This window comes from Elephas maximus, chromosome 17 (assembly GCF_024166365.1).
Source record: "Elephas maximus indicus isolate mEleMax1 chromosome 17, mEleMax1 primary haplotype, whole genome shotgun sequence".
In the NCBI taxonomy this organism is placed as follows: domain Eukaryota; kingdom Metazoa; phylum Chordata; class Mammalia; order Proboscidea; family Elephantidae; genus Elephas; species Elephas maximus.
In genome coordinates, this window is record NC_064835.1 from 83,194,658 (window position 1) to 83,219,521 (window position 24,864).

The 24,864-nt window shown below is 41.4% G+C and overlaps 1 protein-coding gene across 4 annotated transcripts in view; it reads right to left on the bottom strand.

Moving 5' to 3' along the window:
• Positions 1–24,864, bottom strand: part of SLC9A4 (solute carrier family 9 member A4) — a 77,288-nt gene that overhangs the window by 33,404 nt on the left and 19,020 nt on the right. For all 4 annotated transcript variants that reach the window (XM_049857015.1, XM_049857014.1, XM_049857016.1 and 1 more), the window contains 5 exons: positions 24,148–24,611; positions 6,035–6,294; positions 4,612–4,829; positions 1,398–1,600; positions 435–521 (listed from right to left, as the gene is read on the bottom strand). In XM_049857015.1, coding sequence (XP_049712972.1) covers positions 435–521; positions 1,398–1,600; positions 4,612–4,829; positions 6,035–6,294; positions 24,148–24,611 — 1,232 coding nt within the window. The remainder of the gene's footprint in view (positions 1–434; positions 522–1,397; positions 1,601–4,611; positions 4,830–6,034; positions 6,295–24,147; positions 24,612–24,864) is intronic.

Genomic DNA, 24,864 nt, shown 5'->3' on the forward strand with positions numbered 1-24,864 from the left:
CACAGTGATACGATGTGAGAAAGGCTGGACCGGACGTTGCTGGCTTTGAAGATGGAAGGGGCCCATAAGCCAAGGAATGCAGGCAACCTCTAGAAGCTGGAAAAGGCAAGAAAACAGATTCTTCCCTAGAGCTTTCAGAAAGGAACGCAGCCCTCTTGACACCTTGATTTTAGCCCAATGAGACCCATTTTGGACATCTGATCTCCAGAACTTTTAGATAATAAATTTGTGTTGTTTCAATCCACTAAATTTGTGGTAATTTCTAACAGCAGCAATAGGAAACTAGCAGTCACTCTTGGTAGAGCTGGGGAGGACGGAACCTGTAAGTCTAGGACACAAACACACATCTCATCAAAACTCTAGATTATTCCCCAGAGCAGACAGATAGGGAACTTTTTTTTAATTCATTAATTATGCCAAAGAGATTAACTTACACGGATATGAAGCTCTTCATTGATAGATTCTTTTTTATTGGTCTTTTTAACATCCAAGTACCTGACCAGAGGGCCAATTGTGATTCCCTAGATTGCAAATAAAAAATAAAGGGTTTTATCAGCCAAAGATTAGACAGACCCATAAAACAAACAATAATACAAGTAGCTCAACCATAAATTTGAGACTAAATGGGCACACCAGCCCAGGGGCAAGGCAAGAAGGCAGGAGGGGACAGGAATGCTGGTTGGATGGAAATGGGGAACTCGAGGTTGAGAAGGGGAGGGTGTTGACAAGTTGTGGGGTTGGCAACCAATGTCACAAAACAACATGCATATTACTTATTTAATGAGAAACTAGTTTGCTCTGTAAACCTTCATCTAAAGCACATTAAAAGAAATAAAATTCAAAAAAGGGTTTTGTTGTGGTGGAGATTGTCACTGTAGACGGCAAATCTACCAGCAAAACTATTAAGACCTCCAATTTTTATGTGTGTGTGGGTGTTTGTACCAGCTTTTTCTGTATAAGTAAAAGTTCCAATGTTAACTAATTTAGTTCTTAATTGATTCTTTTTGGTTCTGCAATAAAAATAGATTTTATTTTCTGTATTTTAAAACAGGAATTTCATCTTATTCCTTAAAATAGCCTTTGTTATTTTAGTTAGGTGAGAGCTAACTCCAGCTAAAACTAAAATTCATGCTATCTAACATTACCTGGAACCTCATTTTCAGAAATGCATAGTCGAGTTGCTGTCACTCACCTGTTACTCAGTAATATTTTAATATGTTTTACAGATTGAAAGGCAACACATTTTAGAGATCTAGAAATATTTGGGAATTTTGTTTTGATGTTGAGTACATGCCTAAAAATCAGATAAAGTGCCTTTTTTTTTTTTGTATTATACAAATTGAATATCTATTCCTGAAAGAATCTACTTAGTTTAAGTACAAAAGAAGTCTACTAACCTGAATAAATACTGTAAAATATATGACTACTAGAGTAGCAGTGACGAACATTTTCTTCCTTGGAAAAAGAGACAGAGGAAGCAAAAATGCAAGTGAAAAACTCCCAGCTCCTCGGACACCACTGTAGAAAATTATGCACTGGTCCTTGATGGAGAAGGGGAAAGTCCGAAACTGGTTACTGACATAGAAGAGAGAGAAGACGCCTAGAAAGAAGGGGGAAAGACGTGTTAGATGAGGGGCCAGACGTGAGCAGAAACAGAGTACTACTGAACCAAGGTGGTGTTCACATGCCCTTCAAACAACGCGCTCTAGGTTCCCTCTAGGTTACTCACACACCCATGACTGTAGATCCCAAATAGAACAGCTCACAAGTCTTTCACCTTACAGCTGGTTGTGAGATAGTCGTACTTCAAGTTTAAAGTCTTCCTAGCATTGTGTGTGGCTGTGTGTGAGTATGTGTGTATGCGTGTAAAATAATAAAGTCTTGATACTTTTTGATGTCAAAAATGGTATATATTTTCCAATTTAGATTTTTAATTTTTGCTTTACCTTTCAAAACTAGTTAAAGCATGGATATTATTTGGGGGATAAAAACATCCTTATAGTCTCATATTCTCATTGGATAACCAAGAAATCCAAAAATCCATTGCCGCCAAGTCAGTTCCGACTCATAGTGACCCTATAGGACAGAGTAGAACTGCCCCAAAGAGTTTCCAAAGAGTGGCTGGTGGATTCGAACTGCCAAACTTTTGGTTAGCAGCAGTAATTCTTAACCACTGGCCACTAGGGCTCCAGGTAACCAAAACCCAACCCAGTGCCGTCAAGTCCCAGGTAACCAAAAGAGGTCACTAATTTGAAATGTGAGAAGAGCCTGCTCAGTGGCTGGGGTTTCTGTAGAGAGAGAATATCTTTTATGCTGGTTCGTTCCTTCTTGAGGTTCAACGCAAACAAGAAAGGAAGTTGGCAAGGGCTCAAAAGTGAGTTCCTTAAGCCCTAGAAAGTGAGTGGGGGGTTGCTCAAAATGTAGGGGTGTTTTTTAGCCACACTGACCTTCCATTCTCCACTCTCAGTAGCTTCATGTGACTTCCAATTACACAGACTCACAAGTCTTCACAATGCCTTTGACAATTGGCACATTGATACGAAAGACAAAAAAGTTTAAAATTATTCGTTTTGTTTTGTTTGTCCTGGCTTCTCTAAGTTTTAGTTATAAGACTTTGGACAAGGTTCTTAATTTTTCCCTGCCCTCAGTTTCTTCATCTGCTCAATGGAGACAAGAAAAGCATTAGCCTCAAAAGGCACACATTGGGATTAAATACACTTATCCATACAGAACATCTTCTGTTTATGAGCGTAGTCCCTGGCAGGCACAGTTAAGCTCTCGACTACTAGCCAAAAGTTTGATGGTTCAAACCCACCCAGAGGTGCCTTGGAAGACAGGCCTAGTGATCTATTTTTGATAGGTCACAGCCAAGAAAACCCTATGGAACAGTTCTACTCTGCACACATGGGGTCATGATGACTTGGAATTGACTCAATGGCAACTAACAATAACAACAACAACATATACTGTATGCTTTCTAAGTGTGAGCTATTACTAGCTGTAATGAATCAGGTTGGGAGTCAGAGAACCAGATTCTGACAGTCACTGTGATGTGGGCTCAGCCAGCCACACTGATGACTGTTTTGTCACTTCCAGTTCCCTCAGCTATATAACGAAGGGGTTGGACTGATAGTCCGAAGGGTCAGCAATGTTGAGGTATCCACACTATTAGTCATCTCCTAGATGGTTCCTCATAGCAACCCCATAGGGCAGAGTAGAACTGCCCCATAGGGTTTCCAAGGAGCAGCTGGTAGATTCGAACTGCCAACCTTTTTGGTTAGCAGCCGAACTCTTAACCATGTGCCACCAAGGCTCCATTGTTCTGAGTCAGAGTTGACTTGAAGGCAATGGGTTTGGTTTTGGTTTTGGTTTTTGTCCGTTTAGATGGTTCCTATTCTTGTTGGCTGAGCTTAAGCTGTATGTAGTATTACTTCCCTTTGCATTAACTCTGCTTCCCTGTAGATGCACAGAATATTGGAACTGAAAGGGACCTAGGAAATTTGTCTTGTTCAGACCCATCATTTTGTGGTTGAGGAAGATTATGAGTAGTTAAATGTCTTGTCCAAGGTCAAATCGCTAGCTAGTAACAGTGCCAGGACTTGAATTGAAATTATAAACTTGCATTTTAGTTTCCTTTTTCCTTTTCTCTCCTGGGGACCCAAAAGGCAAAAATATTTAGAGTTACTTTCACGAATATTTTAATATTTCTGCATTCTTGTTATCTTTTCTTAGACCCTGATTGATACATTCAAGATAGATGCTCAGCCATTTCTCCTAATTTCTCTTCAAGTACTTGTTTTGATGGCTCCAGCAGCACTGTGTTTAAAGCTTCAAATATTGGTCAAAGTCATTTTAAGATATACTGACTTCTAGTCAAAAGGCAGCATGCGTATTATAGGTCAGTACTCAATGTTCTTCTTTAGCTCCTAAAACGTAAATGTACAAAGAAGATCAACAGCCACTACTCAAGACACCTCTTTTTTTTTTAAATGAGGCTTACTTTATAGGGCTGACTCTAGTTACAGAGCTGCCTTGCAGTTCCCCTGTGAATGCTAAGCACTTTTTAAAATGAAGATTCGCTTCCTTGTCTTGTTTTCTATACATTACACACACACACACAAACACTCAACCCTCAAATAAAACTACCTGGACTATTTAGGAAAATAGTTTGTAACGGCACTTGCCTGACATAAAATACGACTTGTGAGATCTCATTTCTCCTGTAACGAAATTGTAAGTGCCAGCAGTTTATAATCTGTATGCGATTTAAGGTGCAAGAGGGTATAAACTGGCAAAGAAGTGAAGAGTAAAAGGATAAAATTACCAAGCTATATTTAAATGTGTTGATGTGAAACTTTTCTCCCAATTAAAAAAAAAAAAAATACTCCTTTGCTCCAGCCAACTCAGTGCAGAATCTTATCAACCACCAATTACTGTGAGCTGATTGAGCAAACAGAAAGCATTCCTGGTGGCTACAGGATGCCTGGACTCCCCTAACCAGTAAAACCAGTTAGCACCAGTTTGCTACTTCCTTTTTTTCAATATTGAAGGGATGAATAAGAAAAAACCAAAAAGGGCAGGAGAGGCTTGAGGGCCCCTGATGTGTCTTACTGATGGCTCGCCAGATCAGACAGAAGGCCAGGGTGAAGCAGACGAAGGCCCAGTTCCACTCGTGGTTCTTGCCAACAGTGGACACGCCCATGAAGATGAAGATCAGGGTCTCGCTGACACTGCTCAGCATCTTCATGAAATACTTGATGGTCGTGTAGGACGTTTGGGACACGTTTTCTTCCACGTACTTTTTCATCGTCACCGCACAGGCTGTGATTCTGCAAAAGAAACAGCTTCTTAGAGAGAAGCAGGTTTTCCCACTCTGTTGGAATCCCTCCCTACAGTCAATGCCACGGATACACAAGCTCTGTTAGTCCAGAAGGAACGCCTCCTCCATCCCCTTCTCTGGCTGCTGACTTTCCTCCCCGCGGCGTTTCCGCAAGACACAGTGTGCCGGGGAAGGCTGCGTGGTACGGCTTTTTCACGATAAAATGGCAGAGAGTTCACGCAGGCACCTCGGAAGCAGAACGGTTTCTACCATTCCTTTCCGCTTCGTCAGTCCCATCTTTTCCTTTCTGCTTCCTTTGCCTTAAACGAAATAAACCCTTTCAGTTCTCTAGAAAGAATAATTCAGGCCCTTGTTTTCTTCAACTGCACAATATTTCTTACAATCACTCTATGAGGGATGTTTTATTCAGAATGTTTCTGTTTGGCAGCCACTTAGCAATTTGGGTAGCAAAGAAAGCGCTGTGGTGGTCTCGGCAGTTTTGGTCAGTTTTAAGCTGGGAAGATGATGGATGCTTGGAGTTTACACTATTAGATGTAGTTAAAATAGGCATTTAAATTAAATTAAATCTTTCTCCCTGAGTAGCTGGGTCTGAGGATACCATCAGAGAGAAAAGAACACGGACAGATATAATATGCTAGTTGAGAGGCCTAGTTCCAACATTTACGCAAAGACAAATAATTAAGAATACTTTCATCAGGAAAAAGAAATCTACATTTCTAATCTTATTCCATCTTCCTAGTTTCTTTCCACACCGCAGAGTGATGGTACCATCAGGTGATTTGAGGGAAATAACGGAAGGCCGAGCCCAGGAGTCACGCTCCCTCAAGGCATGCTTCCTTTAAAAAAACGATAATTAATTTTTTAAGGAAGAAAATAACTACCGAGAGGAAATTTTAACCTTGGATTTTGCCCAGCTCTTCTCAGCATCAGCTTTTCTGAGCATTCTGAATTGACCTGATAATTACTGGGCTCTCCTCAGGCAAACGATGGGGAGGGCCAAGGCAAATATGGGAGAGGACATTTGTTAGGCAAAGACCCGGAAGCAGAGTTTTCAAAAGTTTAAAAGTCCTGAATCCTGCAACCCCTTTGAGGATTAGCTTCAGGAGTCATGCTTTCTCCAGATGCCTGGTTCGCATACTATGGCTGGGAATTTTCTTCTGTGACTCTGAGAGTTGACCCTGGGTTGCTACTCACGCCAGGATGCCAGAGAGGTAGAGTGTTTCCGCAGCCAAGTAGGACAAATAACTGAACATGAAGACGATCAAGGGCTCGATGGCGGATATATTCTGAGTGAAGCGTGTGATAAACGCAGAAATGAAGCCAAAAACGATGCCAAAAAATACTCCCCCGAGCCCCACAATAATGAATCGAGCACATCCAGCCAGAATGTCGACAGGTTCTATGTCTTCGAATTTATGCATCCTTGTGAAAGCAATTAATATATTGTATAAAACCTAGAGGGGGGAAGAATAAACACGGATTAGAACTAGTTTACATAATAATAATTTGCAAAATAGATGTTAAGATTAAAAATTAATTAATCAACCTAGGGAGCCCTGTTGACGTAGTGGTTACGAGCTCAGGTGCTAACCAAAAGGTTGGCAGTTCGAATCCACCGGCCACTCCTTGGAAATCCTATGGGGGCAATTCTACTCTGTTCTGTAGGGTAACTATGAGTTGGAGTTGACTCAATGGCAACGAGTTTGGTTTTGGCTTTAGTTAATCAATGCAGATTTCTTCAGTTTTTCTGAATAAAAAGTATAATACCAACCCTTTCAATCACTAAGCATTTACTGTGTGTCAGTCTCTTTGCTAACTCTGTTAGTTATCAACTTATTGCCCCTCATCTCCAAATGCAGCCTTTAATATATCCTCTATAACGGAGCCCTGGTAGCACAGTGGTTAAGAGCTCAGCTATTAACCAAAAGGCTGCAGTTCAAGCCTACCAGGCAATCTTTGGAAACCCTACGGGCAGCTCTACTCCGTTCTGTTGGGTTACTGTAAAAAACAATTACTTTAAGCATTTCTTCTTTAAAATGAGCTCCATGCTACATTTTCTCAATAGAGGGTGCTGAAGAGAAGAGACATGGCTGGAGGAAGAGGCTTCCTGCGACTTCGTATGACCCTGTGAGCAGGGGTGGCTATAAGAACTGTCTCTACGCTTTTGCTATCCACTTATGTGTAGAGCTCAAAAACGTTATCGAAAACTGAAGCAAGGTTTTTGGCTTTGGGAGAGGTTCATTCCTCAAAGTAGCTCAGGCGTCAACAGCCCTCAAGCAGGCTGCCTCATTGCTAACAGACTTTGTTGATGAGCAAGAGGGGACAGAAAGAGGGCAAACAATGGCTTCTCTGCTCACAGGTTCTTGGTCCACATGCACCTTCACGGTGCACCTTTGTCACACTGGCTTCTATAGCCAAAAGGGCCATACAATGGAATTAACTTTTTTATAGACTAGCACATTTTAGTTATGAGTCCCTCAGAGCACGATAACTTCCCTCTGAATTTTACAAGGTCCTAATCTGTGACTGGTCCCCCAGATAATCCCACTGTGTCTCTTCAGAGAGTTTAGAACACAGAATTTGATGATATGGATTAGTTCCTGCTTTTTAATGTAAAAAACATTCAGTGGCTAATAAGCTTTGTTAGGTAAAGGAATGTGGATAAAAGGTTTGAAACAGACTTGCTTCCTTCTTTGAAAAGAAGTTTCGTAGTGTTTTTTTTTTTTTTATGGGAAGAGAAGGAACTGGAGAAGGGTAAAAGAATCAGAAAGCCTGATGTAAATTGGTCCAAGCAAGATGCCACTCTTTCTCCCTCTGTCTCTCAAGCACAGACACACATGTGCGCGCACACACACACACACACCCCTAAATCAGTGCATATTTCTGAAATTAGGGAGGGTTTTTTTTTTAAAGAAAGAGACCTGACAAAATATCAAACCACTTCTGCTTAAAAGCAGACATGCTGAAGTGCAGAACTTTTAGGAAATATAAAAGTGCAAAGGGAAAACTCACAAATGTCCCATAACCATGTAAATTTACGTATCTGTACTTTCCAATCCTGCTCTATCTCTCATCTCTCTGTTTATCATCCATATTGCTGTGGCAGTTGAAGTCTCTCGGTTCCCAGCTGCAGGGAATGAAAATGACCAGCTGTGTGGTGGCCTCCATGGACTGTCAGCTGAAGACTGAACATGGCAGGGGCACTAAGGAGGCCCACTCTAGGAAAGTGCAGGACTCCTCAGATAGGTGTCTTTAAGGTCTCCCCAGTGGGTTTGATGAACTATCTCAGAACTAAAGTAAGACAATTCCATCCAGTAACCTTCTTTCACTCCCTCCTTCACCTGAGGTCAACCTGCATCTCAGTCCGACAGCTCTTATACCTCCATGGGCTCCCTCCCTTTTCCATTGTAGGAATTTCCCCTAATGAGTCTCTTGCAAGTGTAATGCCTTCTTGGTGTCAGATAGATGGGAGACCTGGACACTATCTATCTGTTCATTTGTGTCATATTTTTAAATCATATTTTACACAACTGTTATCGCATTGTTGTTAGGCTCCATCAAGTCGGTTCTGACTTGTATGTAGCAACCCCACATGCAATGGAACAAAACACTGCCCACACCATCCTTATAATCATTGTTATGCTTGAGCCCATTGTTGCAGCCACTGTGACAATCCGTCTTGTTGAGGGTCTTCCTCTTTTTGGCTGACCTTCTATCACACTGGCCTGTTTTATTTAAGCAAACTGAGGCCACATCTCAAGAAAACCTTGGCTGAGTGTTTGAAAGAAAAAATAGTGATTTATTGTTTCAAAATAAATTCAGAAGAAACTTGGTGGTTTTGTCCCAACTCGCTAAGTTTATTTAGCTAAAGTTTCCCTTCTGCCTGATCTTGAACAACCTGCATGTGGATCTTAGAACCTCTAGGTGTTGCACCTGTGGAGTTGAGCGCACATTTAAAGGAGTGAAATATAAGATAACGAGCCAGACACTGCTCCACAGGACCCAAAAAGACAGGGTTTTTATTTTTGTTTTGTTTTTTTTAGTTTAAATTCAATCCGGGAGTTCATTTGACTCTCAAACTCAGAGGAAATTTAGGGAGTATAAGTACAACTCAAAGATCTGCATATTGTCTCCACCATTTCAAACTCTTTTACATAGCTCACCAGATTGTAAATAGCTACCCAGTTCTGATGACGTGGGAAAGTCTCCTGGGCAGCCCTGTCCCTGGACACCAGTACACCCTGCCAGGAAGATGCCATGGGTGTTTCAGAAGCAAAAGTGTGCATATAATTAAGAAGACTACATTTAAAGACACAATCTATAATGCTACATGAAAAACGATTCTTATATTTCATATTTCCAGGCTCTGCATCTCATGACAGTTGCAAAAGATTTCTTTGAATTCATTGTGAATCACAACACTGTATGTGTGTTTTTCAAATGGTGGAGGGGAAAACAGCCAATGCTGAATCTCAAACATGTCCATGGTCTGAGTGGAGAACAAGGTTGGATTTTACTCTCATTACTCCTTGTGGAGGTGAGTTGGGGAATGGTCCTATTGTGTTACCCTCAACAAGTTCTCCAAGCTTCCCAAGATCCTACTAGTGGCAACCCTTCAACTGATACCACTCTAATAGTTTTCAAAGCCATTTCACCACATACAAACTGGAATGACGACTAAAGACACCAGCCTACTGACCAAGCTTCAGAAGAGGGGTAGAGTTGATTTCAAATGTGCTGTCATTTTTTCCTTATCAACTTCATTGAGGAATAATTTACATATAGTAAACTTCAACAAAAATGAATGAATTCTTACCATTACACATGTATATACCCATGAAACCAACACCACAATCAAGATATAGAGCAATTCCATGAACCCAAAAAGGTTCTTCATTACTCTTTCAAGTTCATCATTCCCTCTGGCCCTGGTCCTGGGGAACACTATAAATTAATTTGTATTTTATATAAAATGAATCATATAGCATGTACTCTTTTGTGTCTAATTTCTTTCCCTCAGCATAAGGTTTTCAGTATTAGTAGGCATTAGCAGTTTATTTCTTTTTATTACTGAATAGTATTCCACTCCATGGAAAGTCCATTTCATTCATCAGTCACTTGTTGATGGACGTTTGCTTTTTTTTTTTTTCCACCAACTTTTTGGCTATTGAAATTGTATATATACTTTTTAAAAATACTCTCAGATCACATAAATCACTACTACGTATGCTTCTATAATGCTTTTTACACTGTTAGGGTGTTTTTATAATGCTTTTAAACACCTATGTATAAGTCACTTATAATGTGAAGTTAAAAATACAGAATTTCTTAACTTGGAAATGAAACATGTATATGTCTATATTACTCTTTAGCCATTAACTGTAAGTCATTAGAAAGTTGTTCCAACATCAGGAATAGATAAAGTCTGTCGTAAATAACTTCCCTAAATTGGCCTGTGCACCTGCACTCTGTGATAATGCAATAGAACACTAATCAAATCTCTATAAATTAGCAAAACATAAATATTTCACTAAACAATACCCATCATTTTTAATTAACTTGGCCTTGAAAGATGTGTTGTAAACAAGAACATAAATATTTCATGCACTAATTGGCAATAATTCAAATCTCTATAAATTAGAAAAACATAAATGTCATACATTAATGCCCTTAATTGGCAATAAAGCATACCAATTATAGTTAAACATGACAGCATACATGGTATATAAGCCTGTGGATTTCTGCTCATTGTTGGAGAATATCAAAACAAATGGTCTCTGACTCTGTGTCTGAAGACTAAGAACCGGCTAAGATACAGCTCTCAACCGAACTTGGACCCTACCTACGAGGGACCTCCTCCGAGTTGTAGGGGTGGTTAAGTCTCCTTTCCAAAACCACTCATTAAAGGTAAAAGCCTATAGCCTACAAATTTGGACTCCTTAACGTTTAAACTACCATTATAATTGTCAGTTTTGATTTCCCAGTGCTAAATGCATGTCTTGAGGTCTTGCTTGTATGCCTTGTCATGACTACATTGTAATACATTAAATGAGTTTATGCATGACAGACCTGAACATTTTCTTTATTTATTCTTAAGATGAAATCCTCAGAGAGAGAAATAAAGCTGCTATGAACAGTCATGTACAAATCTTTTGTGTGGATCTAGGATTTCATTTCTCCTAGGTAAATACCTAGGAGTGTGATGGTTAGGTAGTGTGGTAAAACCAAACCAAATCCATTGCCACTGAGTTGATTCCGGCTCATAAGGACCCTACAGGACACAGTGTTTCCAAGGAGCAGATGGTGGATTTGAACTGCTGACTTCTTTGTTAGCAGCTGAGCTCTTAACCACTAACCCACCAGGGCTTCAGGTAGTATGGCAGATGCATTTTAAAATTTTAATGAAATTGTCAAGTTACCTTCCAAAGTGGCTGTATCATTTTATATTCCCACAAGAAATGTATGAGATTTCTAGTTGCTCCACATCCTTGCCGATAGTTGACATTATCAGCCTTTAATTCTAGCCATTCTAATGACTGTGTACTGGTATTTTATTGTGATTTTAATTTACATATCCCTGATTACAATTACTTCATTTGTTTACCATCTTTTACTGTGTATTTTTAAAATCTTTTGTTCATTTTTGAGTTGTTTATATTCTTACTGAGTTATAAAAGTTCTTTATATGTTCTGGATGGGAGTCCTTTCTGAGAAACATGTAGAGTGAATATTTTCTCCCAATCTGTGGCTTATCTTTTTATTTCCTAAATACTGTATTTCTAAGAAAATTTTTTAAATCCAGTTTGTTTTTTTCTTTAGTTGTTTGTGCTTTTCTGACCTGCTCAAGAAATCTTTGCCTACTCCAAAGTCACAAAGATTTTTTTTCCCTATGTTTTCTTCAAGGAAATTTACAGTTGTAGCTTTTACACTTAGTCTATGATACATTTTGTGTAAATTCTTGCATATGATTTGAAGGGTTAATTTTCGGTATTTCTACATTAATGTCCGATTATTCCAATACCACTTATTGAAAAGACTTTCCTTTTCCATTGACTTGCCTTGGTTCTTTTGCCAAATATCAATTGATCAAAAATTTGTAAGTCTATGTCTGGGCTGTCTGTCTCTCTCCATAATCTATCTACTCTTTAATCAATATTTGTATTTCAGTACTGTATTTTTATTATCTCAACATTGTAGTAAATCTTCAAATAATTCATACAGCATTGATTTTTCTTTTTTAAAATCTCTTTGGGTATTCTAAATCATTTGAATTTCCAAACATATTTTACAATCAGTTTGTCAATTTCTGACAAAAAGTACCCTGGGATTTTTATTGAGGTTTTATTGAATCTGTAGATAAATTTGGAGAAAACTGACGTCTTAACAAGATTGAATCTTCCATTTACAGATAGGATGTTATTTAATTCTTCTAATTTCTCTCACCTATGCTCTATAACTTTCAGTGAAGAGGTCTTACACATATTTTGTTGAAATACGAAGAATTTTTGTCTTGAACAGTACCATAAATGGAATTTTAAAATTTTTCTTTACTACTAACATATAAAGTTGTTTGCCACTAGTGTATAATATGCTATTGATTTTTGTATATTAACCTTTTGTATATTCTGTGACCTTGTTCTATTCATTTATTAATTTTAGAAGTCGTTCATAAATTTTTGAGGACTTTCTGCATAAACAATTGCATCATTCACAGTAGAGATAGATTTACTATTTCCTTAATGATCTTTATGCTTTTTTTTTTTTTTCTTGCCTAATGAATAGAAGTGTTGGAGTGGATATCTTTGCTGTGATCTTGATCTTAGGAAAAATTGCTTGGTATGAACCTTTAAGTATGATGTTTTGCATAGATACCCTTTATCAGGTTGAAGAAGGTTATTTTTATTTCTAGTTTGCCAGGAGTTTTTACTATAAACTCATGTTGACATTTATCAAATGGTTTTCTACATTTCTTGAGATAATCATTTATTCTGTTCATATGGCGAATTACATTGAAATTTTCCAATGTTAAATAAACCTGTATTTTGGGGATGTACTTTATGTGGCCATGATTTATTATCTTTTTTATATATAGGTAAATTTGGTTTACTAGTATTTTATTTAAGGATTTTTCATCTATATTCATGTTTTCCTGCTGGGTATTCATGTATTCATGATGGATACGGTCCATAGTTTTCTTTCCTTGCAGTATGTTTGCCTGGTTTTCGTTTCGGGGCAAAGTGGCCTTATATTAGGAATTGGAAAATAATTCCTCTTCTTTTATTTCTGAAAGCTTTTATGGAGTATAAGTATTATTTCTCTCTTAAGACACAGATGAGTGGTCTTATCTTTTGCTTATTACTTATTTTGTTATTACTATTTATGATTTTTTTTTTTACTGCCTTACTTTTACTCACTTTGGGTTTGCTTTACTTTTTCTACTTTCCTTAGGTGGAACCTTATATCACTGATTTTAGCTCTTTCAGTTTTTTCATATAAGCAAATGCATATAGGACTATCTTTCACCATCTGGTGTTACTACACCTAAATGTTAGGAAAAGTAATTTAAAGCCCAGTTAACCTCAAAACGGTTTTAACTATACAAGCAACCACACCCATTGTGAGTGACTAGTAGCTTTAAGTTCATTAAATACTAGTTGAGAAATTTGCTTCTTATGGGAAGAAGGAAGCTCTGCGTTAGTGGAAAGACACAGGATAGTTTCTCAGTAATATTTTTTGATGAATGAGGGAGAGCGAATGAATGACAGAATCAGTAGACCTCTGGCTCAGCCAGACAGGACTGAACTTCAGTTTCTCCATCTGTAAAATAAAGGAGTGGAATTTCCCATGCTGATGCTAATTACTCACGAACAAACAGAGGGTGCTTGCTCCTGGCCGGTAAGGAGTGAAATGCTGGATTGCCCCAGCCAGGAGGCACAGACAATGGCCTCCTAGCGGACCCATCACCTGAATCTAACGTACAGAGAAGTCCTGAAGAACAGGCTCTGCTGGATGCAGTCCATCTTATATAATCACTGAGAAAACTACAAGGAACCTATGTGTCAACCAGCACATCCCATACAACCCACTCTGGAGGTTTTCATATCACACTTAGCATAGTTTTTTCTACACGGCAGCCCCAAATACCCCACGTACCCTTAAGAATATATGCATACACATTGTTGAGTGGGAAAGACCACTGAACTAAGAAATACCCTCGGCTGTATTTGGAATTCTAGGCTTTCCTCCCATGTGAGTGATTTCAATTACGCGTTATGTAAACTCCTAGGAAATTTGTATGGCTTTGAAAGGGTTATAAGAAAACACAGAAGAATAGGAAGGCCCATGGCTGTAGTTAAAGATGAAACAAAGCTTAATTTATAAACGAAAAGAAAAAAACATCAAGTGTTCCTGGTTTGTGGCTCCTCAAAGACTGGGAACAAGCTTACTCGCTTTTGCATCCCTGGCACTCAGCACGGTTGGTGCCCAGTTCACGATCATTAGTGGTATTGAAAGAACTGCTTCCACAGTGCTTTTATGTGCTCCTTCTGATTATGTCCTAATGATTTAAAGTGAGATTGCTTGTCTTTCTAAGTGTTTCTTTTCCAAATCAGTTTTTATTGCTACTCAACCCTGCATCTTGATGGAGAAAGGACAACTTGATAACCAGTCAGGCTTTGTTCTTTTTGCTTGGGCTTGTGGAAAAGGCTGAGGTCCAATCATCTATAAGTGGCTCACAGCGTGGGCTGGTTGGAAACCAATTTGTACAATTCAAATTTCAGTCACCCTGATTCTTCAAGCACAAGAAAATAAACCAAATAAGCATTCATGAGTCAAATTAGAGGAATCCCATTAAAATAGCAGGTGATGTGCCTCTTCCTAACCTTGTATGTCTTCAGCATGCCTCCAAATTATTTAACAAGTACCTACGGAGCAGATCTTCCACACTGCCGGTTAAACAGGTGAGTGTGCAATAAATAACCTTACCCAAAGATATGTCAGGTTTTTGCCCTCGGCTACTGGGAGGGGAATTCTAGGCCCCTGGAATGCCTTGTGTGATGGAAATGTCTTTGCTTGCTTGGGGGTTTTGGACACTGGAGAGTCTAACAATGTGATTTATGGTGGGGCTTTGAGTTACACGCATCAGTTCCAACCTCTGAGAGGTACTGGAGACTACAGGTTATCAGCCCGACTTTTAGGAGTGGCAGGAGAGTAAAGGTCAGTGACATGGACGGTATGTGATGGAGCCCCAATAAAAGTCTGGACACCAAAGGCTCAGGTGAGCTTCCCTTGTTGGCAATACTCTGTGTGTTGTCACACATAATGGCTGGGAGGAGGTAAGGCTCTCCATGGGGTGAGGACAACTGGAAACTCCATATTTGGACCTCTCCTGGACTCTGCCCTATGAGTCTCTTCCTTTGGCTAGTTCTAGTTTGTATCCTTTCTTTGTAATAAACCATAAAGCCAAAAAACCCATTGCTGTTGAGTCGATTTCAACTCAAAGCAACCCTATAAGATGGAGTAGAACTGCCCCATAGGGTTTCCAAGGAGCAGCTGGTAGATTCGAACTGCCGACCTTTTGGTTAGCAGCTGATCTCTGAATCACAGCACCACCAGAGCTCCAATAAATGTAAGTGTGAGTGTACTAGCTGTGGGTGAGTTCCGTGAGTCCTGCCAGCAAATGACTGAAACTGAGGGTGGTTTCAGTCATTTGCTGGGAGGACTTGCAATTGGTGCCAGAAATAAGGGCAGTCTTGTGAGAACTATTTCATCAGACCTTGCAGTTTTGTTATCTGCAGCAGATTCATCAGCAGGCATGCGAGAGGTAAAGTGTCACTCAGTTGTGGAAATTTAGGAGGCAGATTTGCCACTCCATGTTGATGAGTTTCCGCCTCACCCAACCCTTCTGCCCCTCATTTCTCCCAGCTCCTCCCACCTCCCAACCTGGTCCAAGCTTCATCTGAAGCTATTTTGGTTGTTGCATCACACACACTCCCCGCAGGTCCCCACAACCAGCACTATGTCTCATGTCAGTGGCAGATGTGGTATGGGGGGAAGCTCACCAGGCATACCTCCAAATATTTGGGCTGAAAGCACGTTTCTGAAGGAAGATGTCTGGGACCCTGGACTGGGTAGACCCCAAAACTCCTGCCCTCACCCCATGGTGGGTCAGCAGCAGCCCCTGAGGACATTCCTCACAACTCAGGTGCACACAATGAGCCTCTGCAGGTAGGGAAGCTCACTGCCCAGGGAACATGAGGCCAATGCACAGGGTTGTGTGGCTGCTTGTCTGACCGAGGTTTAAGCCTTAGCAGAAAGATCCCTATTTCTACGCCTGACAGATACCAAGCGGATAGTCTCCATGCGTGGCTTCTCATCTGGAATGGGGGGAGGTGCAAGGGGAGATTTGTTCATCACATTTTATGAGTCTTATTCCATGTCATTCTCACAACGACCTCTGAGACTGAATGAGTAATCGTTCCCATTTTACGTATGAGGAAACTGAGGCACAAAAGTATCGAGTCACTTGCTCACGATCACATTGCCTGTAGGTCCACATCCCTGTTATACACTGAGCTCTCTAGATACTTACTCAGGGGAAACTGTCTACTTTTAAAAGCTTCTGGCGTCTCTAGTTTCCTATCATTGAAATCCGAACAAAATGAAAAGAGGTAAAAAAAGGAGAAATGAAAGTTGCCTGCCACGACCCCCTAGATTATGTTCAAGTTTGTCCTTCTCTAGGAAAAGGTGAGACTGAAAAGTCCAGACAAACAGACAGACATGACAGTGTGGCCTCACTCAGGGTATGAAGAGACTGTGGTTCAGATGTGCTCAGGAAGTTGGACTCCAAATGACACTAGAAAACACACAGTGCTTACCCAGCACCAGGTCCTATTTTAAACACTTTCTGTATATTAACTCATTTTAATCCTCACACAGCTCTTTGAGGTAAATACTACTATCTCTATTTCACAGAGAGGAAACCAAGGCACAGAGGTAGGAAGTAACTTGCTGAAAGTCACCCAGCAAGTAGAGGAGCCAGGGTCCTCTGAGGGTCTCTTTCTGTAATAAAAATAACAGTAAAGACACTAAGGTACATGGAGACCAGGTAACTCACAGAGAAGCCCAAGGGACCAAGACGGGCCAGTACTAAGATATGAACCCAGACAGGCTGGTCCCAGAGGTCTCTGCTCTTAAACACTACTCAAGACTATCCCTGGCAAAATGAGGAAGCCATCCCCCTTGCTCACTGGGTGCTCTGAGGCTTCACTAGGGAAAGCATGAAAAGCCCCCAGCAGGATGCCTGCCCCACTGATGCTCAGAGGTGTTAGCCCCTTCCCTCTAGCAGACTCTCTCGTACCCCAGGATTAAATGCAACGGTAGCAGCAGGGTGCCAAAAGAAGACACAGCTGTGGAAACAGAGGAAACAAGAGAAAAAGAAAGTGAGAGCGGAGAGAGGAAGAAATTCTTTGTTCAGGGAGAGCTGGAGTAGCAGCTAAGAGCAGAGACCCCTGGAGCCAGGCTGCCTCAGTTCAAACCTCAGCCCTGGCCTGTCCTCTCAGGTGAGTTGGGGGAGGGGAGGGGGACAGGTGAGGAGATGATAGAAATTCTAGCAGCACTGGCACCTTGTTGCAAGTTGGTCTGGAAAAATAAGGAGGAGGGGAAGGATATAAATATAAGAACCATCTTCCCTTCAATAAACAAGGTAATACTGTATTTTAAATCAACTGCTTATTAAACGCAAGTCAACCAGTATCCATTTTCCACGAGCTGCTGTGATATAAAAATAATGCTGTTGTTTGCCGTCATCCAGCTGGCCCCTGACTCATGGTGGCCCCATGCACAACGAATCACTTCCCAGTCCCGTACCACCCCCATGATCCATTTGGGATCAGACCACTGTGAACCATAGGGTTTTCACTGGCTGATTTTTTTGGAAGTAGATCAGCAGGCCTTTCTTCCTAGTCCATCTTAGCCTGGAAGCTCTGCTGAAATTTGTTTGGCAACACACAAAACTCTGCTGACAGACAGGTGGTGTCTGTGCATGAAGTATATTGGCTGGGAACCGAACCCAGGTTTCCCACATGGAAGGCAAGAATTCTACCACTGAACTACTAATGCCTCAATAAAAATAATGACTAGCATTTATTGAGCGCTCACTATAAGCTAGGCACTCGCTGTAGTGAAAACTTTATACAAATTATCCAGTGACCCTATGAGGTAAGTAATATTATTATCCCATCTTTATATGAAAGATGAAGCGCAGAGAAGGGTCAGTATCTCGCCTGGAGCTATACACTGGAATCAGCCAAGCCAGCCAATTCTGCTTGGGAGAAAAAGCACTGGCTTCGCTATTCACTGGACAAGACCCTGGGGGACATTACCCGACCACTTGAGGCCTCGGTCTCTTCATAGTAACATGTGGGACTCTCTCCTGACCACCCCTAGCTCCCTGAATTGTGAGTTCAAAAGGTAAGAATAAAAGGAAAGGGATTTGGACAACACAGACCGGAGCTCTCTCTTAGCTCTGTCACCAGCTGGGCAATGTGCCCTTGTTCAATTTATTATAACTTCCTTTGTCTTATTTTCTTCAACTGTGAAATGAGAGTATTAATTCATGCCTCATGGTAAAATGTTTCAGATGCAATTCTTAAATGCACTTCGCTTCCTACCATGGTTTTGGCCATTAAATTCAACTGGGATGTGGGCGGCCATTTTAAAACTATTTGGGTTTTGTCTTTGCCCTCTTTGCCTGCCATGAGGGGTATGTTCTGGTGATTAGAGTCATAGCCTAAAATATTCGGCAGGAGGGATCAATTAAGAGGAACGAGAGACCTGGAGCATCAGATTCAGGGATAGTTGGACAGCTCTGGAACAGCTCCTTCCCTTTAGTGGATAAAGATCTGTAAAATTGTCACGTGTAACCCACAAATCACAGGTCACTCTCTGAGAGACTCACACTTTTTGTTGGAAGAGCCCGGCTGATGACGGGTGTACCAGGAAGGACGCCTTCCTCAATGAAAGGCTTAGTTCAAGACCCTTAGCTCAAAATACAACTGGACGGGATAAAGTATCAGTTGCTTTCAACCTACTTTCTAAATCTGGCCCTGCAGCCTCTCTGGCTTCACTCAGGGGCACAGGAGTGCCTTGGCACACGCTTACTGCTGGCTGTGCTGCGGTGAGACCACAGAGTGACCTGGGAGTGACGTGTAGCCAACCCTACTGGAGCCAATACGTCAACAGCTTTGCCTGTCAGAGGTCACCGCAGTCCCCTCACCAGATCCTCTGGTCACTCGAAAATTAAAATTTTATTTTGAAATTATTATTCTCAAAGAATGCCCAAGTGGCAGAAATCAAACTTTGGGAAAGTCAAGCAAGTATTGTTAGCTAAGAAACCCCAACCAGAAACTGTGCTCTAGATGTGGAATCTAGAGAAATCTCAGGGCAAAGTCAAATTCTGGAGTTCAAAGGCAGCACCGAACAGACAATAGAGTCAAATGCTCTCACAGGTAATAACTGCTCTGTTCCTAGGTACCACCACACATCTGTCAGTTTGCAATACTGTGGTGGCTTGCATGCTGCTGTAATGCTGGCAGCTGTGCCTCTGGTATTTCACATACCAGCAGGGCTACCCATCATGGACAGGTTTTAGTGGAGCTTCCAGACTAAAACAGACTAGGAAGAAGGACCCGGCAGTCTACTTCGGAAAAAAATCAGCCAGTGAAAACCTTATGAATAGGAGAGGTATATTGTCTAACACAGTGTTGGAAGATGAGCTCCTCAGGTTGCCAGGCACTCAAAATACGACTGGGGAAGAGCTGCCTACTCAAAGTAGAGTTGTCCTTAGTGACATGGATGGAGTGAGCATGCAAAAGCTGGACAATGAGTAAGGAAGAGTGAGGAAGAATTGACATATTTGAATTACGATGCTGGTAAATAATATTGAATATACCAGGGACTGCCAGAAGAGCGAACAAGTCTATCTTGGAAGAAGTACAGCCAGAATGCTCCTTAGAAGCGAGGATGGAGAGGCTATGTCTCACATACTTTGGACGTATTACCAGAAGGGATCAGTCCCTGGAGAAGGACATCATGCTTGGTAAGGTAGAGGGCCCCCGAAAAAGAGGAAGATCCTCAATAAGATGGATTGACACAGTGGCTGCAGCAGTGGGCTCAAACATAGCAATAATTGTGAGGATGGCACAGGACCGGGCAGTGTTTTGTTCTGTTGTATACAGGGTTGCTATGCGTCGGAACCAATGCGACATCATTTAACAACAACAATATCCTAGGAAAGAATTTTTGTAGACTATATCATGGGGTTCCCAATGAAGAGACAACGTGCCCTGTGAGAACAGAAGAGGTGATGTTAGAAAGTGATTTCTAGACTTCTCTAATGATTTATGAAGAAAAGTTGAATAACTCAAACTGGGCTGCTAAGAGGTGGCCCTGATGTTTTTACAGGTAAATACTCTAATGACACTGTCAATACTGGGCATAATAATAAGCAAGGAGACCCCAAAGAACTTAGGTATGAGTGAAATGCAATTATCTCTGGGAAATGAACTGAGAAATTAGTACATAATAGCCCAGAGGTCCTACTTTAAGAGATTGAGTGGGTTCCCAGTCAAGAACACTTACTGGATTATAACAAAACTCAAAGTATGAAAGTATCTAAAGACAATAAAAAAAGCAATTGCTCTTTAGCCCTGGTGGCACAGTAGGGACTTCTGGTGGTACAGCAGTTAAGTGAAGGTTGGCAGTTCAAATCCACAAGCTGCTCCTTGGAAACCCTACGGGTCAGTTCTACTCTGTCTACTAGTGTTGCTATGGGTCAGAATCAACCCAGTGGCAACAGGTTGAGTCAGCCTCGACTCAACAGCAACGGGTTGAGTCAACTGAGTCTAGGGCACTAGGGTTGGCAACCCCACCTGCATCAGAGTAGAACTGTGCTCCATAGGGTTTTCAATGGCTGCTTTTCAAAGTAGATCGCCGGAACTTCCGAGGCACTTCTGGATGGGCTCGAGCTTGTAACCTTTCAGTCAGCAGCCAAGCACATTAACTGTTTCCAGCACCCAGAGATGGATGAGCCGAAAGTGGAGTCGCTCAGCAAGAGAAGCATGAAAAAAGAAGAGGATCTCAGAGACTAATTTAGCCCAACCTGAGGAGAGGTGTGCAGATCCTTGTTCTAGGTGTACCGCCACATTAGGTCAAGATGCACCTGTCTCCCTCAACCTAAAGGCAATAAACCAGTAGCTCTCAAACTTCAGCAGCCTTCTGAGGTACCTGTCAAAAATACTGAGTCCCAGGCTCCATTCCCCGAGATTCTGAGTCAATAGGTCTGAGGTGGGGTTTGGATGTCTGAATGCTCATCGAGCCCCCAGGGTGGTTCTGAAGCACAAGCCTGAGGCCCACACGCTGACACAGTGAACAGTTCAATCCTATAGCAGCCTGGAGTACAGGTTCAACCAGCAACTTTCTGACAACTTCACTCTTTGTGAAACTTGCCCAAAAGGAGAGAATACTCAGGCCTGATGATTCTGATGTCTACAGTGGGGAGTCTCCTTATGAATAAATAAGTGGACTTCTGGCTTGAGGTACGGGCCACCTTCACATGATGAGCCTACCCCTGATATTTAGGAATGTTTTCCAAGTTTTTATTTTTTCTTTGTCTTATGGAAACCCTGGTGGTGTAGTGGTTAAGAGCTATGGTTGCTAACCAAAAGGTTGGCAGTTCGAATCTACCAGGTGCTCTTTGGAAACTGTATAGGGGCAGTTCTACTCTGTCCTACAGGGTCACTATGTCTTGAAACCCACTCGATGGCAACAGGTTTGGGATTTTTGTTTTTTTGTATGTATCTTTGCCTAAAATTCTCAGAATAAAAACATTGCAAAGATGAATTAAATAATGAAATGTAAAAGCAGGAAAAATACAAAATAGAATGCTTGCATGTTCTTTGGTCAGGTATGAAGCCCTGGTGGCACAGTGGTTAAGGGCTTGGCTGTTAGCCGAAAGGTCAGTGGTTTGAGCCCCCGAGCCGCTCCATGGGAGAAACATGTGGCAGCCTGCTTCTGTAAAGATTAAAACAAAAAACCAAACTTGTCGCCGTGGAGTCAACGCCAACTCATAGCAGCCCTACAGGACAGAGCGGAAGTGCTCCACAGGGTTCCCGAGAGGAGGCCAGTCACAGGGGCTCCTCCCTAGACCGTTGCTACGTGCCACCCAGGCGGCTCCAACTCACAGATTACAGCCTTGGAAACCCTGTCTGCGACAGTTCTCCTCCGGCCCATAGGGTCGCTGGGGTCAGAATCTACCCCACAGCAATGACTGCGGTCAGGTACAATCTCCCGACCAAAATATGAAACCCAGAGTCACAAGAGATGGCCCTGACTTCATAAAAATTTTGCTCCAACTTCACAAAAATTTAAAAATTCTATGGGATAAAAGACACCATTATCAAAAACACTTAGTGATGGAATGGGAGAAAATGTTTGGTTTGTATGTATCATTCAGTTAAAGTTTCGATAATTTAACGAGTTCTTATAAAGCAATAAAAAAAAAAAAATCAGACCCAAAGAAAAATGTGCAAGCCACAATATTTGTCTTCAAAACTTGGAACATACTTCCACTAAAAAAATTATTCATTGTTTATCTAAAATTCTAGTTAAATTGGGTGATGTGCGTATATATATATATATTCTAATCTGGCAACCCTGAAAAGATACGAACTTCCAGTTACAGCATGAGAAACACTTATGATCCACAATCATTGAAAAGATGCTTAACATAATCATGCAAATTAAAACAAAGATGAGAAATCATTGTTTGCTTAAAATTAGTGGATTGAAAAACTTTAAGAACACAAGGAAACACCTACCACACTGTTTCTGGGAGTGTAGTTCGATAGAGTCTTGGCAGCAGCTTTCAAAATTTTAAATGCAAATACTTTTTAACTCAGAAATTTATTCCAAGAATATATCTTATAAAAGCACTCATAAATGCAAAAAGAGATGCACACGGAAACAAGAATATTCACTGCAACATTGTTAAGAGTGAAAAAATTGGAAACAAGCTGAATACCCATTAATGAAGAAATGGTTCAGTAAATTATAAGAAACCTGATCTATGAAATGCTATGCGGCCATTGAAAAGACATAGAAAGAACTCCAAGACTTCCTATATCCATGCAGCACATATAATCTTACCCTATTTATGTAAAATTAAATGCATAAAATACATCTAAACCAGTTGCAGTCCAGTGGATTCCAACTCATGGTGATCACATATGTGTCAGAGTAGAACTGGGCTCCGTTGGATTTCAAGGTCTATGACCTTTTCGAGGTAAATCTACATATCTATGTAGGTGACTGTTACAAAGACGGGGAGGGCAAAGGCCAGCCAACAAAAATGGTTGTCTTTTGGGGGGAGCCCTGGAAGAGGGCTAAGTGGAAGCTTTTGTGTTTTATGCTGTATAATTTTGCACTGTTTGACTCTTTTACAGTGAAAATGTATTCTAGCATGACTTACGTGATATGATATAAATTTAAAAATAAGAAAAGTATAAAGTCTCATGGGCTTCCAACTGATGAGGCATTTGTGGTAAGAAGTTGACATTGAGCAATGTGACTGGATGGTTCTGAATATTCCAGCAACCCCAACTTACACACCTCTTCTGGGCCCTAGTGCTGTGAGCTGATGTAGCCTGTTAGTCTAGTCCTTCTTGCCTTCTCTTTAGAAGGCTCTCAAGCAAAAAAATACCTCACTCACCTTTTCCATCCACCTCATGTAATTGAGATTGATATACAAGTTAACAGTGTTTGCAAATCCTCCGTCTCCACTCCCCCTGCTCCCACCTTTTCTTTATCTTCATCTAATGTAGCATGTTGAATAAAGCAAAGCGCATAAAGAGAATGGGGGCCAGGTCAGGTAAATTAGTCAAAATAAAACCATAAGCTACTGCGTTTCCTAGTGTGAAAACCCAGAAGAGCCTTAGCAACAGTTCTGCTTGCCAACTGAAAAACTGAATTTAACTACAGAATTATATTTCTTCTCTCCTTTTTCTCTCTTTAAAGATGCTACTTGGTTAGCCAGTGACAAGCCACATTAATGAGCAGTTACGTACACAGTGCAGATCCTAAGAAAAGTCACCAGGACCTGGGCCACACACAGAATTGACTGAAGCTATTCCTGTCCTGCTACAGCCCAGCCATGTTTGGACTTTCTCTATCAGACTCAAGGACAGTCCCTTGTCCCCAGCCCCATTCCTAATGCCGGGTCTCCCTTCAGGGACATGTCATGGGCATCTTACCACACTAATCCCGTCATTGAGAAGGGCCTCCCCGAAGATCATCATGTAGAGTGACTCATTCACTCGTGCCTCCTCGAACACGGCCAGCACGGCCACAGGGTCCACGGATGAGATCAGGCTGCCAAACAGCAGGTTCTGCAGCAGGTTAATGTCGCTGAGGCCAAAGGCCTTGATTTGGCAGATGAGGTAGAGGGAGAGGCCAATGCCGAAAGCGTTGATCAGGGCCCCCAGTCCAGCCCACCACAGGATGGAGCCAAAGTTCTCAAAGAAGGGTCGGGTGGGCATGAAGTAACCACCCTCTAGGATAATGGGTGGAAGGAGATACAGGAAGTAGATGCTGGAATCCATGACGGGGGGTGATTTGTGGTCTGTGCCAAAGATGATGCAGCCCACCAGAACCCCGACAATGATGAGGAGGCAGCTTTCTGGCATGAGGCCTGGCAGTCTGTGATAAAGATGGAAGCCTGGGGAAGAGCAGAGGTTACATGAAGATATTTGCAAGTAAAACAAATATACCAGCAGACGGGTGTGTACAAGTATTTTAAAGCCACACAGTTGGGGCCTTGGGCAAGCTGTCATCTCTGAGCTTCAGCTATCAGTAGCAGATACTAATTGTGTCCACTTGGCCATGTTGTCTGGGCTTTAAAAGAGATCAAGTACTTCCCATCTCGAATCCACTGTACGTTAGAGAACCTTTTCTCACTTAGTCGTCCCCTC